This window comes from Cydia splendana, chromosome 15 (assembly GCF_910591565.1).
Source record: "Cydia splendana chromosome 15, ilCydSple1.2, whole genome shotgun sequence".
NCBI classification, from domain to species: domain Eukaryota; kingdom Metazoa; phylum Arthropoda; class Insecta; order Lepidoptera; family Tortricidae; genus Cydia; species Cydia splendana.
Window position 1 is genome coordinate 1,904,714 of NC_085974.1, and position 17,393 is coordinate 1,922,106.

The following is a 17,393-nucleotide window of genomic DNA, read 5'->3' on the forward strand; positions in this document are numbered from 1 at the left end:
TATCATTTATTTTAAATGCTAACCATGGTATTACAAGGTGGTTATTACATGGTATTATTTATTTAAATTGTTACATTACCTTTTTACTTTTACGATAAGATGTCTCATAATATGATAAGTTTGAATATACCCTAAGCAAAACACAATTCGATATAGGTACGTAATCACACATCAATATGTATATTAATCTTAGAATCAACTTAAAAATTTAAACATTTACTGTCTCGGGTGAAACTTGAACTCACGACACTGGATCGGAAGCTATTACCGCTAACCCATTGCTCTGCCATCAGAACTACCAAGACCAACCAATGCCAGCAAATATGTCCACGATGTGGACTTTTAGGGAGGCCCTAGCGACATCTACCGTAAGAGCATTACATTTTTTTGTTCTTTTTTTTTTCACTTAAATTTATTCTAAGCTTACTTAGCATCGTTCGCAGACGTTGCTTGACACAAAATGAATTGAATATGTATATTAATTGATTGATATGTTTGTTGTTAGTACGCGCAGCAGGCGGGCGGCGCGCAGCACTACCACAAGTACTACCCGGCGCCCAACCAGCTCGACGCCGCGCGCACCCGGACACATTCTGCGCCCGCGCCTAGTAAGTTACTATACATGTGTGTACCAGTACGCGCAGCAGGCGAGCGGCGCGCAGCACTACCACAAGTACTACCCGGCGCCCAACCAGCTCGACGCCGCGCGCACCCGGACACATTCTGCGCCCGCGCCTAGTAAGTTACTATACATGTGTGTACCAGTACGCGCAGCAGGCGAGCGGCGCGCAGCACTACCACAAGTACTACCCGGCGCCCAACCAGCTCGACGCCGCGCGCACCCGGACACTTTCTGCGCCCGCGCCTAGTAAGTTACTATACATGTGTGTACCAGTACGCGCAGCAGGCGAGCGGCGCGCAGCACTACCACAAGTACTACCCGGCGCCCAACCAGCTCGACGCCGCGCGCACCCGGACACATTCTGCGCCCGCGCCTAGTAAGTTACTATACATGTGTGTACCAGTACGCGCAGCAGGCGAGCGGCGCGCAGCACTACCACAAGTACTACCCGGCGCCCAACCAGCTCGACGCCGCGCGCACCCGGACACATTCTGCGCCCGCGCCTAGTAAGTTACTATACATGTGTGTACCAGTACGCGCAGCAGGCGAGCGGCGCGCAGCACTACCACAAGTACTACCCGGCGCCCAACCAGCTCGACGCCGCGCGCACCCGGACACATTCTGCGCCCGCGCCTAGTAAGTTACTATACATGTGTGTACCAGTACGCGCAGCAGGCGAGCGGCGCGCAGCACTACCACAAGTACTACCCGGCGCCCAACCAGCTCGACGCCGCGCGCACCCGGACACATTCTGCGCCCGCGCCTAGTAAGTTACTATACATGTGTGTACCAGTACGCGCAGCAGGCGAGCGGCGCGCAGCACTACCACAAGTACTACCCGGCGCCCAACCAGCTCGACGCCGCGCGCACCCGGACACATTCTGCGCCCGCGCCTAGTAAGTTACTATACATGTGTGTACCAGTACGCGCAGCAGGCGAGCGGCGCGCAGCACTACCACAAGTACTACCCGGCGCCCAACCAGCTCGACGCCGCGCGCACCCGGACACATTCTGCGCCCGCGCCTAGTAAGTTACTATACATGTGTGTACCAGTACGCGCAGCAGGCGAGCGGCGCGCAGCACTACCACAAGTACTACCCGGCGCCCAACCAGCTCGACGCCGCGCGCACCCGGACACATTCTGCGCCCGCGCCTAGTAAGTTACTATACATGTGTGTACCAGTACGCGCAGCAGGCGAGCGGCGCGCAGCACTACCACAAGTACTACCCGGCGCCCAACCAGCTCGACGCCGCGCGCACCCGGACACATTCTGCGCCCGCGCCTAGTAAGTTACTATACATTTGCCCACAGTTACAACTACCGTCTATCATCCCACATGATGAGGAAAACTGTCCTATGTCCTCAAACTATCTCCATACCAAATTTCATCCGAATCGGTTTAGCTAATTAAGCGTTAAGAGGTAATAGACAGACAGATGGAGCTAAATAAAATAAAAAACCCGCAAAAATGTTTTGACCGTAGATAAGTTATCACTCAATAACTAAAATATTAGTGGGGATTTAAAAACGGAACTCTTCTCGGTGGATGTATTTATCCTGTTCCTTCTCTTTGATTCAAAGAATTTATTTGCATAGAACACAGTTATGAGGTGTTACAAAATAAAAGAAATCCGTGCATTCAGCACGCAATCTACATAACTACTCGTACTGCATAATACGACGCAATCTTTATTTTTTCTCTTATCCGATCAACTTCTTTTTTGTATACTTGACGAAATTTAATGGCACTAATTCGTCGCACAAGTTATCCAAAAGTTTGTGTACAAACTTAAAAAATAATGCCAGTTTGAGAAATGTTCTTTTTAGGGTTCCGTACCTCAAAAGGAAAAAACGGAACCCTTATAGGATCACTCGTGCGTCTGTCTGTCTGTCCGTCTGTCACAGCCTATTTTCTCGGAAACTACAGGACCAATTAAGTTGAAATTTGGTACACATATGTAAATTAGTGACCCAAAGATGGACATGTTTATTTTATAATTTTAAGATACATAGGTTCAAAGTTAATTAAGAAAATAGCCAAAAAATTACTATTCCTCCCCCTTTATCTCCGAAACTACTGGGCTTAAAATTTTGAAAAAAATACACTAAATAGTTCTTTACCTGTAGATGACAGGAAAACCTATTAGAAATGTGCAGTAAAGCTTGAGTCGGACTTATGTACGGAACCCTAGAAACCCGAGTCCGACTCGCACTACTAAAAACGTTGTATTTATTCTTGATGTGAGTAGTGATTGTGAGTTAAATGTTTTGTGTCAGTTCCAGGCAACCTGTCGCCGATGCAGCACATGCAGATGGCACCGACGTCGCGCATGTCGCCCAACCTCAACTCGCACATCATCTCGCAGTACGGTGTCGGCGTCGGCCTCGCCAACTCGTACCGCATGCCGCCGCAGCAGCAGTTCAATAATCTGCAAATGATGAACGTTAACACACCCGTGCAGTACTCCACCCCGGACCCACGAGCCCAGCAACCAAATGTGTACGCGTATGGGTACATTAACGCCCCGCCCGCGCTCGGCCTGCAGAGCCTGAACTCTACTATGCGTCGGTAGCCCAGACCTAAGCCGGGTGACCCGAAAGTTAACGAGTAGTGCTCGAAATACTCACGCGGCATTCCAGTGTTTTTGTGACGGACGTCTGTGACGCGCATTGACCAAAAACCGATCGTATCGTAAGTACAAATAAGTAAGCTAGTGTATATAAAGTAGTGTAGGTTCGATACGCCGCTTCGGTTGCCTTACCGGGTTTTCGGTTGTCGGTAGTGGCTTTTTTTAGTGTAGGAATCTCGCGCGGTATCTTTATGCTGAACAAAGTACAAAATTGCGGATAAATTGTAATTTAAACCTGTTTATATTTGACCGGCGGAGATATAGCATAATGATATAGTGCAATAAATCGTATTCGCTGTTGTATGTACCGGTTCGTATCGACCTCGTATTGTGATCGTCCGATGCGTAATAAATCATAATAAATTAATATATTCTCAATTCCCAAAGAAATTAGTTAGGTCTTTGGTTTTGTTGAAAAGTGCAATTGTTTTTCGGATCGCATATTGTATGTCTAATAACGTATGTATATTTTGTATACATTGTATGTACACATTGAACTCCGACTGCCGAGTGCAGTCTACGACTTTAATTTATAATTTTAATGTAATCTGTTCTTCGAAGTGCCTCTTTATCGTCCTCTCTGCTTAATTTCCGTGTAAGATATTGTAAATGTATTACATTAAGTTAACACAAGGCTGTATATAGATCGCGTAAGTAGTACCTAACACTAAGATATATTATGAGTTTCATTTGTCAATGTGATACCGGTAGCAGAATGGATTGATTCCGCTCGCTGGTTTGATTGCTTGAAGCTAATTTCACACACAGATAGTTTCCTAGCCACATAAAACTGTAATACTATGTAAAATTTAATGAATTACGTAATATAATTGATTTTTTTAAATAATTAACCGTGCGAATGACGAAAGTCTAAATATTTTAGAGATTTTTGTTCCTATATTAATGTGGTTGGAAACTAAATTTCTGTGAAGTTACCGACACCAGTGACGAACAGGCCTAAATGACGGTTATCGTTTTTTTTTTATATTTTGTATTCTTTTACACTCGTAGGTTTTAAACGTTTTATAATTAAGATAGTTATGTTTCGCTTAAGGATTATTTCGTGTTATCCCAGTAATTTATTGCCAAATGTTATTAACACTTAATTTTGCGTATCGTTTTAAGTTTTTTTTAGGTTAATTGCGTTTAGTTTCTGCACGTACATTAAAATTGTGTTAAGAGGCGTTTCGCCGGCCGTCAGTTGAATTTTGATAAAGATCTGCCGGCACTCGGCGTCATCGGGACTTATGTGATAAAACTTAACCAATAAAATAGCAATAACCACCACTTGTAATAAACTTGCACTGGGAACAAGCTAAATTTACTCACAGCAAGCACCCGTAATTTTTTCGATTTTTTTTAACGCGTTTCCTAACTTTGAAATTAAGTATTAAGATTTTTTTCGAACGCAAATGCAAGCTCTTGGACTTGTAGGAAGTTATTGCTAGTTTAAATCTGCCGTTTATAAGGGTTAAAAAACGCTGTAATGGCATGATTTAGGAAACGGGGTATTTTATAAAATTACAAACATGTACTAAATTATAGTCTGTCAAGCCATTTCCGTCAGTAGAAAAAAGTGGCATATTTGAAAAAAGGACGCGCGAAGGGTTATCGTCTCATAGAATGCTTGTTAAGTCGGATTCGCTGATCTACGAAATCGACTCCATACTCGCGTTAGCGGCTTCGCGCATGAGTGTCGAGCGGGCGTTACAATCTACTCCGTTTCCGAAGTTACCCCAATGCACCTAATTCGAGATATTTATACATATTTTTTAATGGCCCGATGCCACCGAGCGCCCGTTGCTCGTTTCAGGGAAATTGTGAAACTGCGAACTGGTGATCGACGCACACCACTGCTTTTAGGCGCCGTAAGGGTTCATCCACATATTACGTCACAGCAACAGGGGGAGGGGGGTCATGCCAAGTGTTACAGTACAGTCAGCAGCAGAAGTTGCTAAGCGGGCCAGGTGTTCAAAATGATCTTGACGCGACTTTATTGTTAAGAGAATAAGAGCGTGTCAAGGTAATTTTGAACACCTCCCCCGCTTAGCAACTTCTGCTGCTGACTGTACGTATTAAATACCTATAAAGTTATATAACTTTATGAAAAAGTGCGGCAAGAGGGGAGGGGGTCTAAATAATCGAAATTTTATGCACCGTAATTAATGGCTGACCCTTAAAGAAACAGGAAAATATGCGACAGAGGCAACATTTTGATGTTCACTATAAAGTGAGGACACTAAACAAATGAATTTCGTACATTGCCCCGACATTTCCTATCTCCATCGCACGCGCATTATTATATTTCTGTCCCGCTCACACAGTGGCATCGACCGCCGGCATTACGGGCAAGTAAGTAATATAATTTACACGCGGGCAATGTACTATTGCTTGGGTTGCCATAATTAGTCGGAACTGATAAGGGACAGTGGTATTCTAGAGCAGGGGTCTCCAAGCTTATTTTACCTGAAGGAAGAAACTTTCGCGCTGGCCACCGAGGGGGGGGGGGGGGATCTGGTTGCTGCTAGGATTCGAACCCGGGACCATCGGTTTCATACTCTTCATAGGCAGGGTCACTACCCACTAGGCCAGACCGGTCGACAAAATACGGGACAAAAACGGGACCAGTAAAAATACGGGACGTGATACTTAAATACGGTGACAGTCCCGTATATACGGGACGTATGGCAACCCTAACTATTGCCCATACTGTTAACTGTACATCGGTGGACCTTATGCCTTTTGTAATAAGGGTCTAAGTTTTGCTGTTTGTACGAAGTTCTTAGCGTCTTTTCTTTACTGTGAACATCAAAATTTTAGTCTATTTGCCTCTTTTGTTTATTTGAGCGATAACTTTTCGATGTTGACTGTTACTCGGGAACTAAAGTCTTTAGGTATTTAAATCAAAACAAACAATTTGTAAATTTTCGGGTAGGCCACATTTATTGGTTAACCAACCAAATACAAAACCGTCTGGATCTGTCAATGGACGACCTGACTTTAACCTACATTATTTGATCGTGTAATGTTTTCATCTACCCTCAAGTGGCTTAAGGAGGCATTTGAGGGTAGATTTTGTTTACTTTTATTTAAATACCTAAAGTGTCATTCTATGGAACTTGCTAACTATGTAAACAAACCGCCATATTGAAATTGTCTCTGAATGATGAATTTACTAGTGACTTTTGTTTACATAGTATAATTTTGGCGACGAGGAATGCTGAGGTTTGCGTTACGGTCACCAGAGAGCAGTTTTGGTAACCGGTAGTTTATGTGAACTACTCGTTACCGTGGCGTCCCAAGGTTATGAATGTTATTGTTACTAATGTGTAGTATTATTGTAAATACAATAACAGTAAGACATGTAGCAGGTGTTATTACACAAAATATAATTTTGTGAAAAAATTAGTTTATTATTTTAGTCCCTTTCCCAGGCAGCTATCCTCCAAATTACTAAAAATCGGTCAAGTGCGAGTCGGACTCTGGTTCCAAGGGTTCCGACACGGTGAGGATGGGAACCTTAATGGCCAGTCAAAAATACGCAAGTAAGTATAACGAGTTAGCACAGTGGTGGGCAAACTTTCTTTATGGGGGGCCAGAAAGTTAAGAAAATTTAAGTGGAGGGCCAGAATTGTAGCCAAAATTTATTTTGATTTGTGATAAATTGATAATCGTGGGCCAATTCCACATACTAATTATTTCATAGGACCGGCGGCGGGCCGGATAAAATCCATTCGCGGGCCGTACTTTGCCCACCACTGGGTTAGCAGATAGACTAGCACGTTATCTTTTCGCGGATTAGCAATAGTACATTACTACAGAGGCCGGGACGAAAGGGGTTGCCGGCCGAAGACATATAGACTGAGCGGATAGGTCTGAGCGCGGGCAACCCCATTTCCCGCCGAGGTATGTACGAGGGGCAAACTGAAAGTGTTTAGAATAGAAAAAGCTGATGTAATTAGGACGTTACTCTTTATTTTAATGCGTGCTTTATCTCTTTCTGACCACGCGTACAAATTTTCATTAGGATAGGATTACCCTGAAGCGCACACAGCTCATTCTTCCAATGCCTTTTTTGTATGGCGATTTTAGGTCCTCGGAGGTTTTGTATGAAATTCATGAGGTACCCATCGGGATTCAAGCTTTTTTGAGACAAAATAATTTAAGCAATATTTTTTTAACAGTGTCATATGAATACTGAGGGATATCAAAAACTACTGATATACAATTTTTTGCCAGTTTTTTTTATTAACCGCACAACTGTGCGATGTAAACTTTTGACGTCACTCTTGAATGACATGCTTCTCTATGATCATCCGTTGAATAACTACAAAAGCGATTAAATGTGTAATTTAAAAAATAAACAGACGTACAAGAACTAGGCTTCATTATGAAACTATAACTGAAGCCTACTGTAACTCTGTTGTTGGCTGAGCGAAACGAAAAAATTCTTAGGTCGAAATTGGAATAACGCTCGACGTACAATTTCCAAATTGCCATCAATCCTGAAACACAGATAACGACCAAATTGCATATATTAGGTCATTACCTATGAAATTGGCGTTTTGTTCGGAGAATTTCAACGAAACACGAATTTCCATACAATTAATTTTGCGGATATTTTTTTGATGGCTAATTCAAACCAAACAAAATTTTTCCAGTAATTTTTGACACCTTTAAGGTATGTTTTCAATATCTCCATTTCTTGAAAATTGGTACCATTAGAAAAATATAAGTAATTTTAATACTCGAACCGACAGCACATGAAAAGACCTATTTTCAAGGCTTAATTCTGAACACTTAACAATAAAAAATAACAATTAATTGTATGTAAAATCGTCGTTTATTGAGTGCACTGTAGTTTTATTGTAATTGTGTATGTACTTTTGTAAAAAAAAAAAAACTAGGATCAGACTTATATCTATGAACAAAAACGCCAATTTCATAGGTAAGGACCTAATATATACCTCAAAAAAAGTATTAAAGAGTTATATTTTCATAAATAATATGCCTCTTTTTGTTATATGATCTCTAAGTAGCCTTTTCTAAGAACTTTCAGAGTTGCCTACGTATAGTGCTTTTCTCAAACATGCAATGAAATAAATAAAATAAAAAATCCACGAAACCCAAGTTTTATTTATAGAAAAAACTAAAAGTAAACTACACCCAAAATAGGTATAACCAACACGTACCTATATCATTATCACGCGTATGTTTTACACGAGTCGTGTATTTTTACTACCCGTATATTTTCATGTATCTTTGATTTTTTCGCCTTGTATCCGTCTGACTGTCGTTTTCGTCACATAAGTTTACATAGTCTTTCATGTTGATATCATGTTTCACATACATCGTTGCTTTATGCATGGAGTAAATAAGTATAATTTCCACAGTGTTGACGAATTTGTAGTTACATTCATTTAAAATATGCCACAAAACTGTTTCTAATAAACTGTAAGCCATTTTTCTTAGTTTCTCAAATAATAAAATTGCCATAAGCAACCATATACATACTTCGTCTTTGACTTGGCGGCAGAGGCAGCAAGTTATTAAAATCAAATCCTTACGCTGCCAATTCCAACACCTACGATTACAATTAATATTAATTTCATTATTTCGTCGGAACTCATATTAAAGTCAAAAAATCAACAACGCACCATAAATCCAATAAAACAGAATGAATATTTTTCAACTTTACCTCCATAACAATTTAAAAAATATAACTACGCGTGTTTGAGTAGACCTTTTTACCGCTAAAGTTTAGATAAAATATTTTAAATGTTTTTATTTGTGTAGTTATATAGAATGTATTATTTATTAAGTTCATGTTGATTTTATACAAATAAAACTGCAAATTATAGCAAACATTGTTTTTTGTTTTTTTTTTTATAGGCGTAGTGGCAGAGTGTCGTTACGAACCATAAAGCAAATACTGCCTCTAGTTTTTTTTAATGGATGAATGCCACGATGCTGTGTCACAAATATCTGTGAAATGAAAATTAAAGAGGACTTTGCCGGCCTAGGCCTGCAAGATGTGTATGAAATTCCATTAACGACCTTTTGTCCTAGCCGCACCTGAAACGTCATACTTCGCAGCCTATTATTATAAGGAACATAACATCAATATTTCATTGCATGTTTGAGAAAAGTAATATTTTGGTTTTAATTAGTATGGATTTCCGCAAAGTAACTGATTCTATTCACTATTTACAAACGGCGAAACGTTTGTAAACGGCGGATTCTTACAATTTGCCAGCGACATGGACATTATCACATATCAGTTAGCTATCTACTGCTGGGCTATAACCGCGAAAATCGAAGTTCGCAAATTGCGGGCATTTTTCTCTGTCACTCTAATTACGCCTTCAGTCGAGTAAAAGAGAAAGATCCCCGCAATTTGCGAATTTCGGTTTTCGCGGTAGCCCCTCTGGGCATAGGCCTCTTACGGACAGCAGAACCTTTCAACAGCAGAAAAAAAAGACGCTGTTTAACAAGATTTATTAATACATACATAGATTTGATTTAAACTGAACATCTACAATTACCAAGATCAGAAATCCACATACAAAACTTTAAACAATTACTATACGACACGTATTAGACACTTTAATGATATAAAAAATCACAATAATTACATTACTCCATGTCCATTTGAACTATTATTGTACAGGGTAAATCGTCAATTACTGGCAGCCTTATACTAAAAATGAATTCTATTCACCTATAAACAACTCATTTTTAGTACAAGGTGTTAATAACTGGCCACCCTTCAATAACTAGCCATCTTATATACTAAAATTAATTCTATTTATAGGTAAATAGAATTCATTTTTGTATAACGTGGCCAGTTATTATACAGCGGCCAGTAATGGACGATTTACCCATAGTTTCATTTATTATATTATGAAATTACAACTCATCCAGCAATCTAGATAGGTACTTAAGTACACGGCCGTCTTAAACTATGCTGGGCACATAAGAATTTGGGGCCCTATTGGAAAGTAAAGAAAGCTAATTCAACTAACATTTTTCTACTATGATCTTCTATTTAGCATGGGTAATCAAATATACTGATACTGTCTGTCCTTCGGGGCCCCCTGAGGATGGGGGCCCTGGGCACGGGCCCCGTGTGCCCTTATGGTAGACGGTACTGCTTAAGTATGTATATGTACCACAAAGCTACATATTGTACATCTTAATTGACTAGGTACGCGAAAAAGTTTAACATAAAAATCATTATAAAGGACACCAAGGTAGAGGTATATTCAAATACTTGAAATAGGCACAGAGGTATGCACATTCTCTGTGCCTATTTCAAGTGTATATGTAACGATTTCAAGCAAAAGGTACCACATTGTCGCTTAAGGACGAAATGAGCTTGTACCTTCATACGTATAACCATATTATGTAGTACCTTATGATTGAAATCGTCACATTGTTATTCTATCTCTGTTCCATCTTACCCTGGTTTCCCCTAAGTACCTACACCTAAAAACATGTTATTATAAATAATGAAATCAAGTAGGCGGACAACTTTGGTAACATGTGTAGGTAAGTATACGATTAAACATACATTATTCTGAACATTAATGTAGGTACACACTAGTCGAACTCGAATAAATTTGTTTAACTTTATTTCCAAGTCGGCATTTCAATTCGAGATCGGCCCGTTATCTACGTAATATTTAGAATTGTCGATAACTGATATGATGGTAAATACAACCACCATTATTGTCACCTTTAAGTTAAATATAAATTGGTACTAAGGATCATCGTTACAGTCAAATACTTACATAAATTTGTTTTGGTCCTTATCAACATTTTGTAATCGTACTTTATAAAATTGTATAATATTTTTTTCAACCAGAGAGCAAAGCTGGTCTTAGCCTGAAAAATCGAATGAGTCTCGAGTAAGCGAATAATTTAGAAGTTTGAGCCTAGCGAGAGAAACAAAAGGCAAAAAGCGCGTACTTTGATCCCATGTGAGCTTATACATAACTAACTAATATGGCTCAGCGACCCAAAGAGGGTCTTGGCCTCCGAAACGAGAGCACACCACTTTACCTTATACATATTAGGGTAAATTTTATCCACAAAATATAAAGCACTGTCGCAGTCACATTACCTACTCCAGTACAATTACACCATCATCATTAACTTAAGAGTTATTCTCTTGTCGGTGGAGTATCTTCCAGCTTTCCCTATCTTGCGCCAGCTCTTTGACTTTTTGATACGACACGACCCCTACTTTTTCTTTCACTTGCTCCACAAAGCTGCGTCGGGGTTTCCTCTTCCCCGCTTGCGTCCTATCCGCCCCTCCAGGATAGTTTTAAAGAAGTGGTCGTGTCGTATTGAGTGTCCAATCATTTTTCCGCGTCTATTTGCAATGGTGTTCAGGATAGCTCTCCTTTCATTCACTCTTCTTAGCACCTCCTCATTCGTTATCTTGTCTCTCCAACGAATGCCTTCCATACGCCTCCAGCACCACATCTCAAATGCTTCCATTCTCTTTCTATCTCTTACGGTCATTGTCCACGTTTCACTTCCATAAAGGGCTATACTCCAGATGTACACCTTAATCAGTAGCTTCTTGCTTCTACATGACAAACGGGATTTCAACTAAAATGGCCATTCAATTTCCTCAATTTTCCCTAATCTTTACCCAATATTTCTAGTTTAGTAAATTTCGGTTTGATAGGCATATTGAGTAGTAGATTGGGCAATCAAGTTGTTACTTTAGTGTCTGGGATAAACGTAAAACAAAGTCATACTGACACTGCCTTGTATCTAAGGGTGGTATTCTACCTGTCCAATTTCTTTGTCCAATGTGCATTGTGTCTCGCTCTCTCACTAAGCAAAATGTGAGACGCAAAAACACATTGGACCAAGGAACAATTTGTTATCCACAAAATGATTAATACAAAATTGCATAAATGACAATCAAAATGATTTAAAATACATATTTCAAACGAGTAGGTAACTCACATAACATAGCTCATAGGTATATCACATGTGAAGAGGTAGGTATTAATATTTTACCAAATTTTGTTAGTGGCCTGTTTTAAATATTTTAATTTAAATAAATTACTTTCACTTTAAACATTTCACATAATCTTATCACATAGAGAGTATCAGTTACCTTAACACACTGCCACACCAAGGATAAAGCCAGGTATAGATTAGGCTACAAATATCCCACGACATGTGCCGCCAGTGATGTGGCGCGGCGTTGCCAGACGTTGCGCCTTATATACGAGATCTCCTTGAATTCCTTTGTTTCCAGTAACCTGCTCTAAAGTTCTCTCAGTCTCTGTATGGCTAGGGCGTGACATTCACATATACATATTAGGTGTCCGTCTGGACGCCCTAGGTACCGCTGGAGAGACGAAGTGCAAAAACACCTTAGCCAACTCGGCGCCATCAACTGGACAGAAATGGCTTTAGACAGAGTAGCATGACGGTCATTGGTGTGGGAGGCAAATATCCACTTCGGGTTGTTGCGCCACAGTAGTAAGTAAAGTGTCTTACTGTCTCTTCCTCTGAGCCACACATTGGACAATTGGTGTTGCCTGAGTGTCCCATCTTGGCCATGACTCCTTTGACCCCATAATGGCATGTAAACACCCCTGTTATAATTTGGAGTTATGACATACCCAGACAGTTTATATCTGTATGTAAATAGGCATGGGCACTGGGTCCACAGGCCTCCGATCCATCTTCACCCGTGGCCGCATCAGCTGCAGACTGGTCTCTGTCACCTTTGTGCAGCCTCGGACTAGAAGGCCTTCTAGCATAGGGCAGTGGAGGGCTAGTGATCTGAAATGTAAAAAAAAACCATGATGTACATATAATCCTTGCTTTTGTATCCCAGACATTAAAAAGAAACTTTGGTTGTCCCAATTTGGGCAAATCGGGACAATCTATCATTTTAGTATAATATTGGCACAATAATAGGATGATTGGATAGTCAACTGGCCAATCAAACGTTATTTTAGTACCTGGAAAATAATAAGTTTTTGGCAAAAATTTCATTTATCGCTGACTTTACTTTTCTTTCCACAGGCAACTAATACTCATCAAGAATATTCTAACAATCCCAAACACAATTAGTTTGCATTGTTTTATTATAGAATTCTCATGGCCACCTCCTGACTCCATCATCAGATCATATCTTGGTCTAACTCTATTTAAACTTCATGAAGCTACAGATAAAAAAATATCTCACCTGATTCCTTTGTCTGTGATATCTGAGCACCCTACCAGATTGAGCATTCTCAATACAACACTATTCTTCGACATGGCATACAAGCACTTATCCGTAATCTGCCTGTTGCCTTCTAAATTAAATATCCTAAGCAGTCTAAACTTCTTTATAAATATAATTATACAACTCTCGGAGATTGTCACGCAGTGGGACAAATCTACATCTTCTAGCATACTCTGGTGTAATGCCAGAGCCTCCATCGCGCCTGTAGTTAGCCACAAGCAACGAGCCAGTTTCAACGTACGCAAATTGTTGCAGTATAGAATAACTGGCTGCAAACACTTTGCAGACAAATTATTGCACTGACTTAGGTTTAAATTGACCAAATTTACGTTATGCCGCAAAACTGGGATCAGGTCTGCGTCTGTGACGGTTGAGCATCGAGTCAGGTTTAATACTGTAAGCTTGGAACAGTTTATTGCGAATACCTGCGAAAATAAACACAATACAAATTACTCGATATTTTTTAATTTATTTCAAGGTTGTTTTAAATTTTAAATAAATAACTTACACTAAGTGTGTGTGGCGAGAAACCTTCATTGATTAGTTTTAATGCTTTCATCTTCGTAAAATACATGTTTACTATCTGAAGACAGGTTTTGGATACGCAGCGAAAATTGAAACACTCCCGTATGGTCAGGTAAGGTAAAACATAAGTCACTATTATATCTTCCCAATAAAGATCGAATAAGTGCGTGTTTCTCTTCATCGTTAGTAAGATATTGTAAATATATAGTTATTCATATTAGATATTTTCTCTAGAATCCAGCGTTTTGCTTTTACACCTTTTATTTACGTTTTGTGGCAGTGACAGTGACGTTTCAGACGTTCGGCGTTTGGATTTTGCTAAGACGTATTTGATATTACGTAACCAAGCGCAGTATTAAAATTTTATTTGTCATAAAAATATTCTAAAATCATCAAATACAATAAAACAATGTAGTTTTTACGCACACATATACAAGTTTAAACGTTTAATATGCGGCAGCTTACCAGGCTGACGCAACTAGGAACAAAAAAAGGTTTTGTATGGACTATAGTGACCTAGCCATAGCCAAAAAAACAAAATAAAACGTCAGTGCTATTCATCTGTCATGTCAACTGTCAGCCACATTGCTTTGTTGATTGTCATGGCGGTTCGTAGATTTTACTTACGTAGTTCTTGCAATTTCTTTTTTAAAAGCCTTCGTTATTTTCCAAAACAGTCAAACGTGATAAGAACATACAGTGAGTCTATAGATTTTGTTTAAATGCCACCGAAAACTAAGTTGCTCCAATGCGAAATATGTGGAAATTGATACACTCGCGAAAATCGCAAAAAAGGAAGTTTATGGCGAAATTTCCATTAGATGAAGACCGGTAAGTATTGCTTTAGATACTTTTAGCCTTATTTTGGTGTAGCAGGCTATAAACACATCGAAAATTAGATATTTCATATCCACTTTCATTGTGAACTAGGGATGTACTACAAGTATCGATACGAAGTATCGATATCGACTGCAGCCTAATTTTTTATCAATGTAAATAGTAAATAAAATAAAATGAGTGAATTTCCTGGTAACTTGCATACAACATGACTATAATTATTTCTCCGAATATTTTTAGTGGAAAATTATCTATCATCTGTGTATTAATGGAATGGACATTATATTATATATTTTTGGAATCTAGTAATAGGGGATATTACTGCAATGTTCTGCCGTCAGAGTGTAGCACTACCGACTCTAGAAAATTCATAGACTAACTTATACATACTCTGCCTTAAACTGTTTTTTGCCAAATTTTCACAGACTATAAATTATGACATTGATGCATCAAGGCGGTTTGTTAACAAGGGCCTACTGGTAAACGCGAAAATCGAAATTTAGTTATCTGCCTCTTTATCGCTCGAATATGCAAGAGTGATAGAGAGGTTAGATAACGAAATTTCAATTTTCTTGTTTCGCGGTAGACCCCCAGATTGTGACAGATAGTGGTAGTGGCGCTACCTACGCAGAGTTTTGCGTAATATTCCCTATTATTTAAGATTTTAACCTATAAGAAAATGTATGTGTGTCTGTTTTAATTATTAAATGTTTTCAGATGCAGGCAGTGGGTCAAATAAGTTGTAAAGGAAGACTTAATTTTATTATTCAAGAATATAATATATAAAAAAAAAAAACATTTAATCAGGTGAACACACACACATTTTCCTCTGTTACCTGTGGATATTCGAACCGTCGGGATGTATTTTAAATTAATTATATTAAATTATTAAAAAAAATCATTTTACATATTTTTATTTTAACAAAGAAAAGTCGTGTTCACATTTAAGTCTAACCATGTATTAGTCCACTCAAAGAACACTATATAAGGACTGTTCATTTTATTAAGCGGACACACAAAAAAGTATAAATTACATTTTTCTAATTCTGGAATCGCTTTATTTAGATAAATATAATAAAAACAGAAACCAACGCAAAACATTTTAATGTAAATATAGTATAATATACTCGTAATAACATCGGTAAGATTTTCGTACTTTTACACGGTTGCGCCGTTCAAGTGCCTGCACATCAATTTTTGTCACTTTTTGACAAGTTGTAAACAACATTCGTTTGAATTCTTTCAATGTTTTAGCTTCTCATCTACCCGTTTTTAAGTGCATCTTCACATTGGTCTAGTGCCACTCGATGGAGTGGAGCTCCGGGCAATTAGATGAGTTGACTTGTTTTTGAACGAAATCAATGTTTTTCAAATTCAGTAGCTTCACTTTCTGACCAGCATAGTGGGCACTTGCCAAATCGGGCCGAAATGAAGAGGTGACATTATGCGTCTGATAGACGGAAAGTACTCGTTATTGGATGCATTATTTTCTGTAAATGTCGCAACCAAAGTTCATGTCGCAAAATAGAACAAACTTTTTAAGGCCACAGGAACCAATTGCCTGCCAGACAAGGACTTTCTTCATGAATTGGTCAATTTTGATGTTACTCTCCTCGTCGAATATATGATCTTCTACAACGGCATGGTAGCATCAGGGCCATTGGTAACGTACTACAGCAACATTTTACGCATTTTCCGTTGTCCATTAAAATGCTACGAAATTTATCTTAATGTAAAATGTAGTTTGACGCTTCTTTTTTTGGATTGCTTTCGCTGCTCTGCAATTCTTTTGTCCATTTTTTTCTTTTTATGGGTCCATTTATTAGGGCGAGCGAAGCGAGCCCTATCACTAATCGACGAACTATGCATTCTTGTGGTACACTTTACGGAAAAACTACTGCACTGTTAGGTTTGAAATTTAACATAGTAATTTAAATTCATGTCTAGATGTGTTATCAAACATAAAAATATCATTTTATAAACCTAAAAAAATAAAATAAAGTAATAACACTTTGTATTACTACTAGCCCCATCTGTTGGCAAAATGATGAATTAACATTCGTGCTAATGTTAATTATTTCTTTCTCTAACAGATGGCGTTAGTAATATCTAAATAAATAAATAAATATTGGACATTCTTATACAAATTGACTACTTAAGAAGGCTTGTGTTGAGGGCAAAGACATATGTAACTCCGTATAAGATGAATAAAGTCTAAGGAAAAAACGTGCCTCGGATGTCAAGAAAAAGTCATTCTCGGACAGATGGCGCATACACCTTTGGCCTATCCTCGGCTAGATGGCGGTGACGACAACGTTTCATATTTAACAATTTTAACACATAGGTATCAGTGAATGAACATGGGTCAAAATGATATAAAAATAATAAAATCATTTATCCAAATATATTAATTTTTTGATAGTTTTATACGTTTTCATTTTGAGTTTTAGTCGTGTGTCGATAGATGGCAGTAAATTTACTGTGACTACAAAATTTACTATGACAGGACCC

At 39.0% G+C, this 17,393-nt stretch overlaps 2 protein-coding genes across 2 annotated transcripts in view; one reads left to right on the forward strand and one right to left on the reverse strand.

Moving 5' to 3' along the window:
* LOC134797323 (uncharacterized) overlaps positions 1-4,475 on the forward strand; it is a 59,340-nt gene extending 54,865 nt beyond the window's left edge. Inside the window, exons 10-15 of the mRNA XM_063769546.1 lie at positions 506-673; positions 766-933; positions 1,026-1,193; positions 1,286-1,518; positions 1,676-1,908; positions 2,901-4,475. Coding sequence (XP_063625616.1) covers positions 506-673; positions 766-933; positions 1,026-1,193; positions 1,286-1,518; positions 1,676-1,908; positions 2,901-3,196 — 1,266 coding nt within the window. The 3' untranslated portion in view covers positions 3,197-4,475. The remainder of the gene's footprint in view (positions 1-505; positions 674-765; positions 934-1,025; positions 1,194-1,285; positions 1,519-1,675; positions 1,909-2,900) is intronic.
* Positions 4,476-10,051: 5,576 nt separating this feature from the next.
* Positions 10,052-14,308, reverse strand: LOC134797231 (F-box/LRR-repeat protein 15). The gene is made up of 3 exons (XM_063769456.1): positions 14,029-14,308; positions 13,479-13,945; positions 10,052-13,069 (listed from the first exon to the last, which is right to left on the reverse strand). The coding sequence occupies exons 1-3, from the start codon at positions 14,224-14,226 to the stop codon at positions 12,916-12,918; spliced, it is 819 nt and encodes a 272-aa protein (XP_063625526.1). The 5' UTR covers positions 14,227-14,308; the 3' UTR covers positions 10,052-12,915.
* Between the last annotated feature and the right edge of the window lie 3,085 nt (positions 14,309-17,393).

Bases quoted from the DNA above. Each gene is read 5' to 3' on its own strand.
- LOC134797231 (XM_063769456.1), bottom strand. From the start codon at position 14,226: ATGAAGAGAAACACGCACTTATTCGATCTTTATTGGGAAGATATAATA. The intron at 13,946-14,028 runs GTAAGTTATTTA...TTATTTTCGCAG, and splicing joins TCTCGCCACACACACTTAGT to GTATTCGCAATAAACTGTTC. The intron at 13,070-13,478 runs GTGAGATATTTT...TTTACATTTCAG, and splicing joins ATCACAGACAAAGGAATCAG to ATCACTAGCCCTCCACTGCC.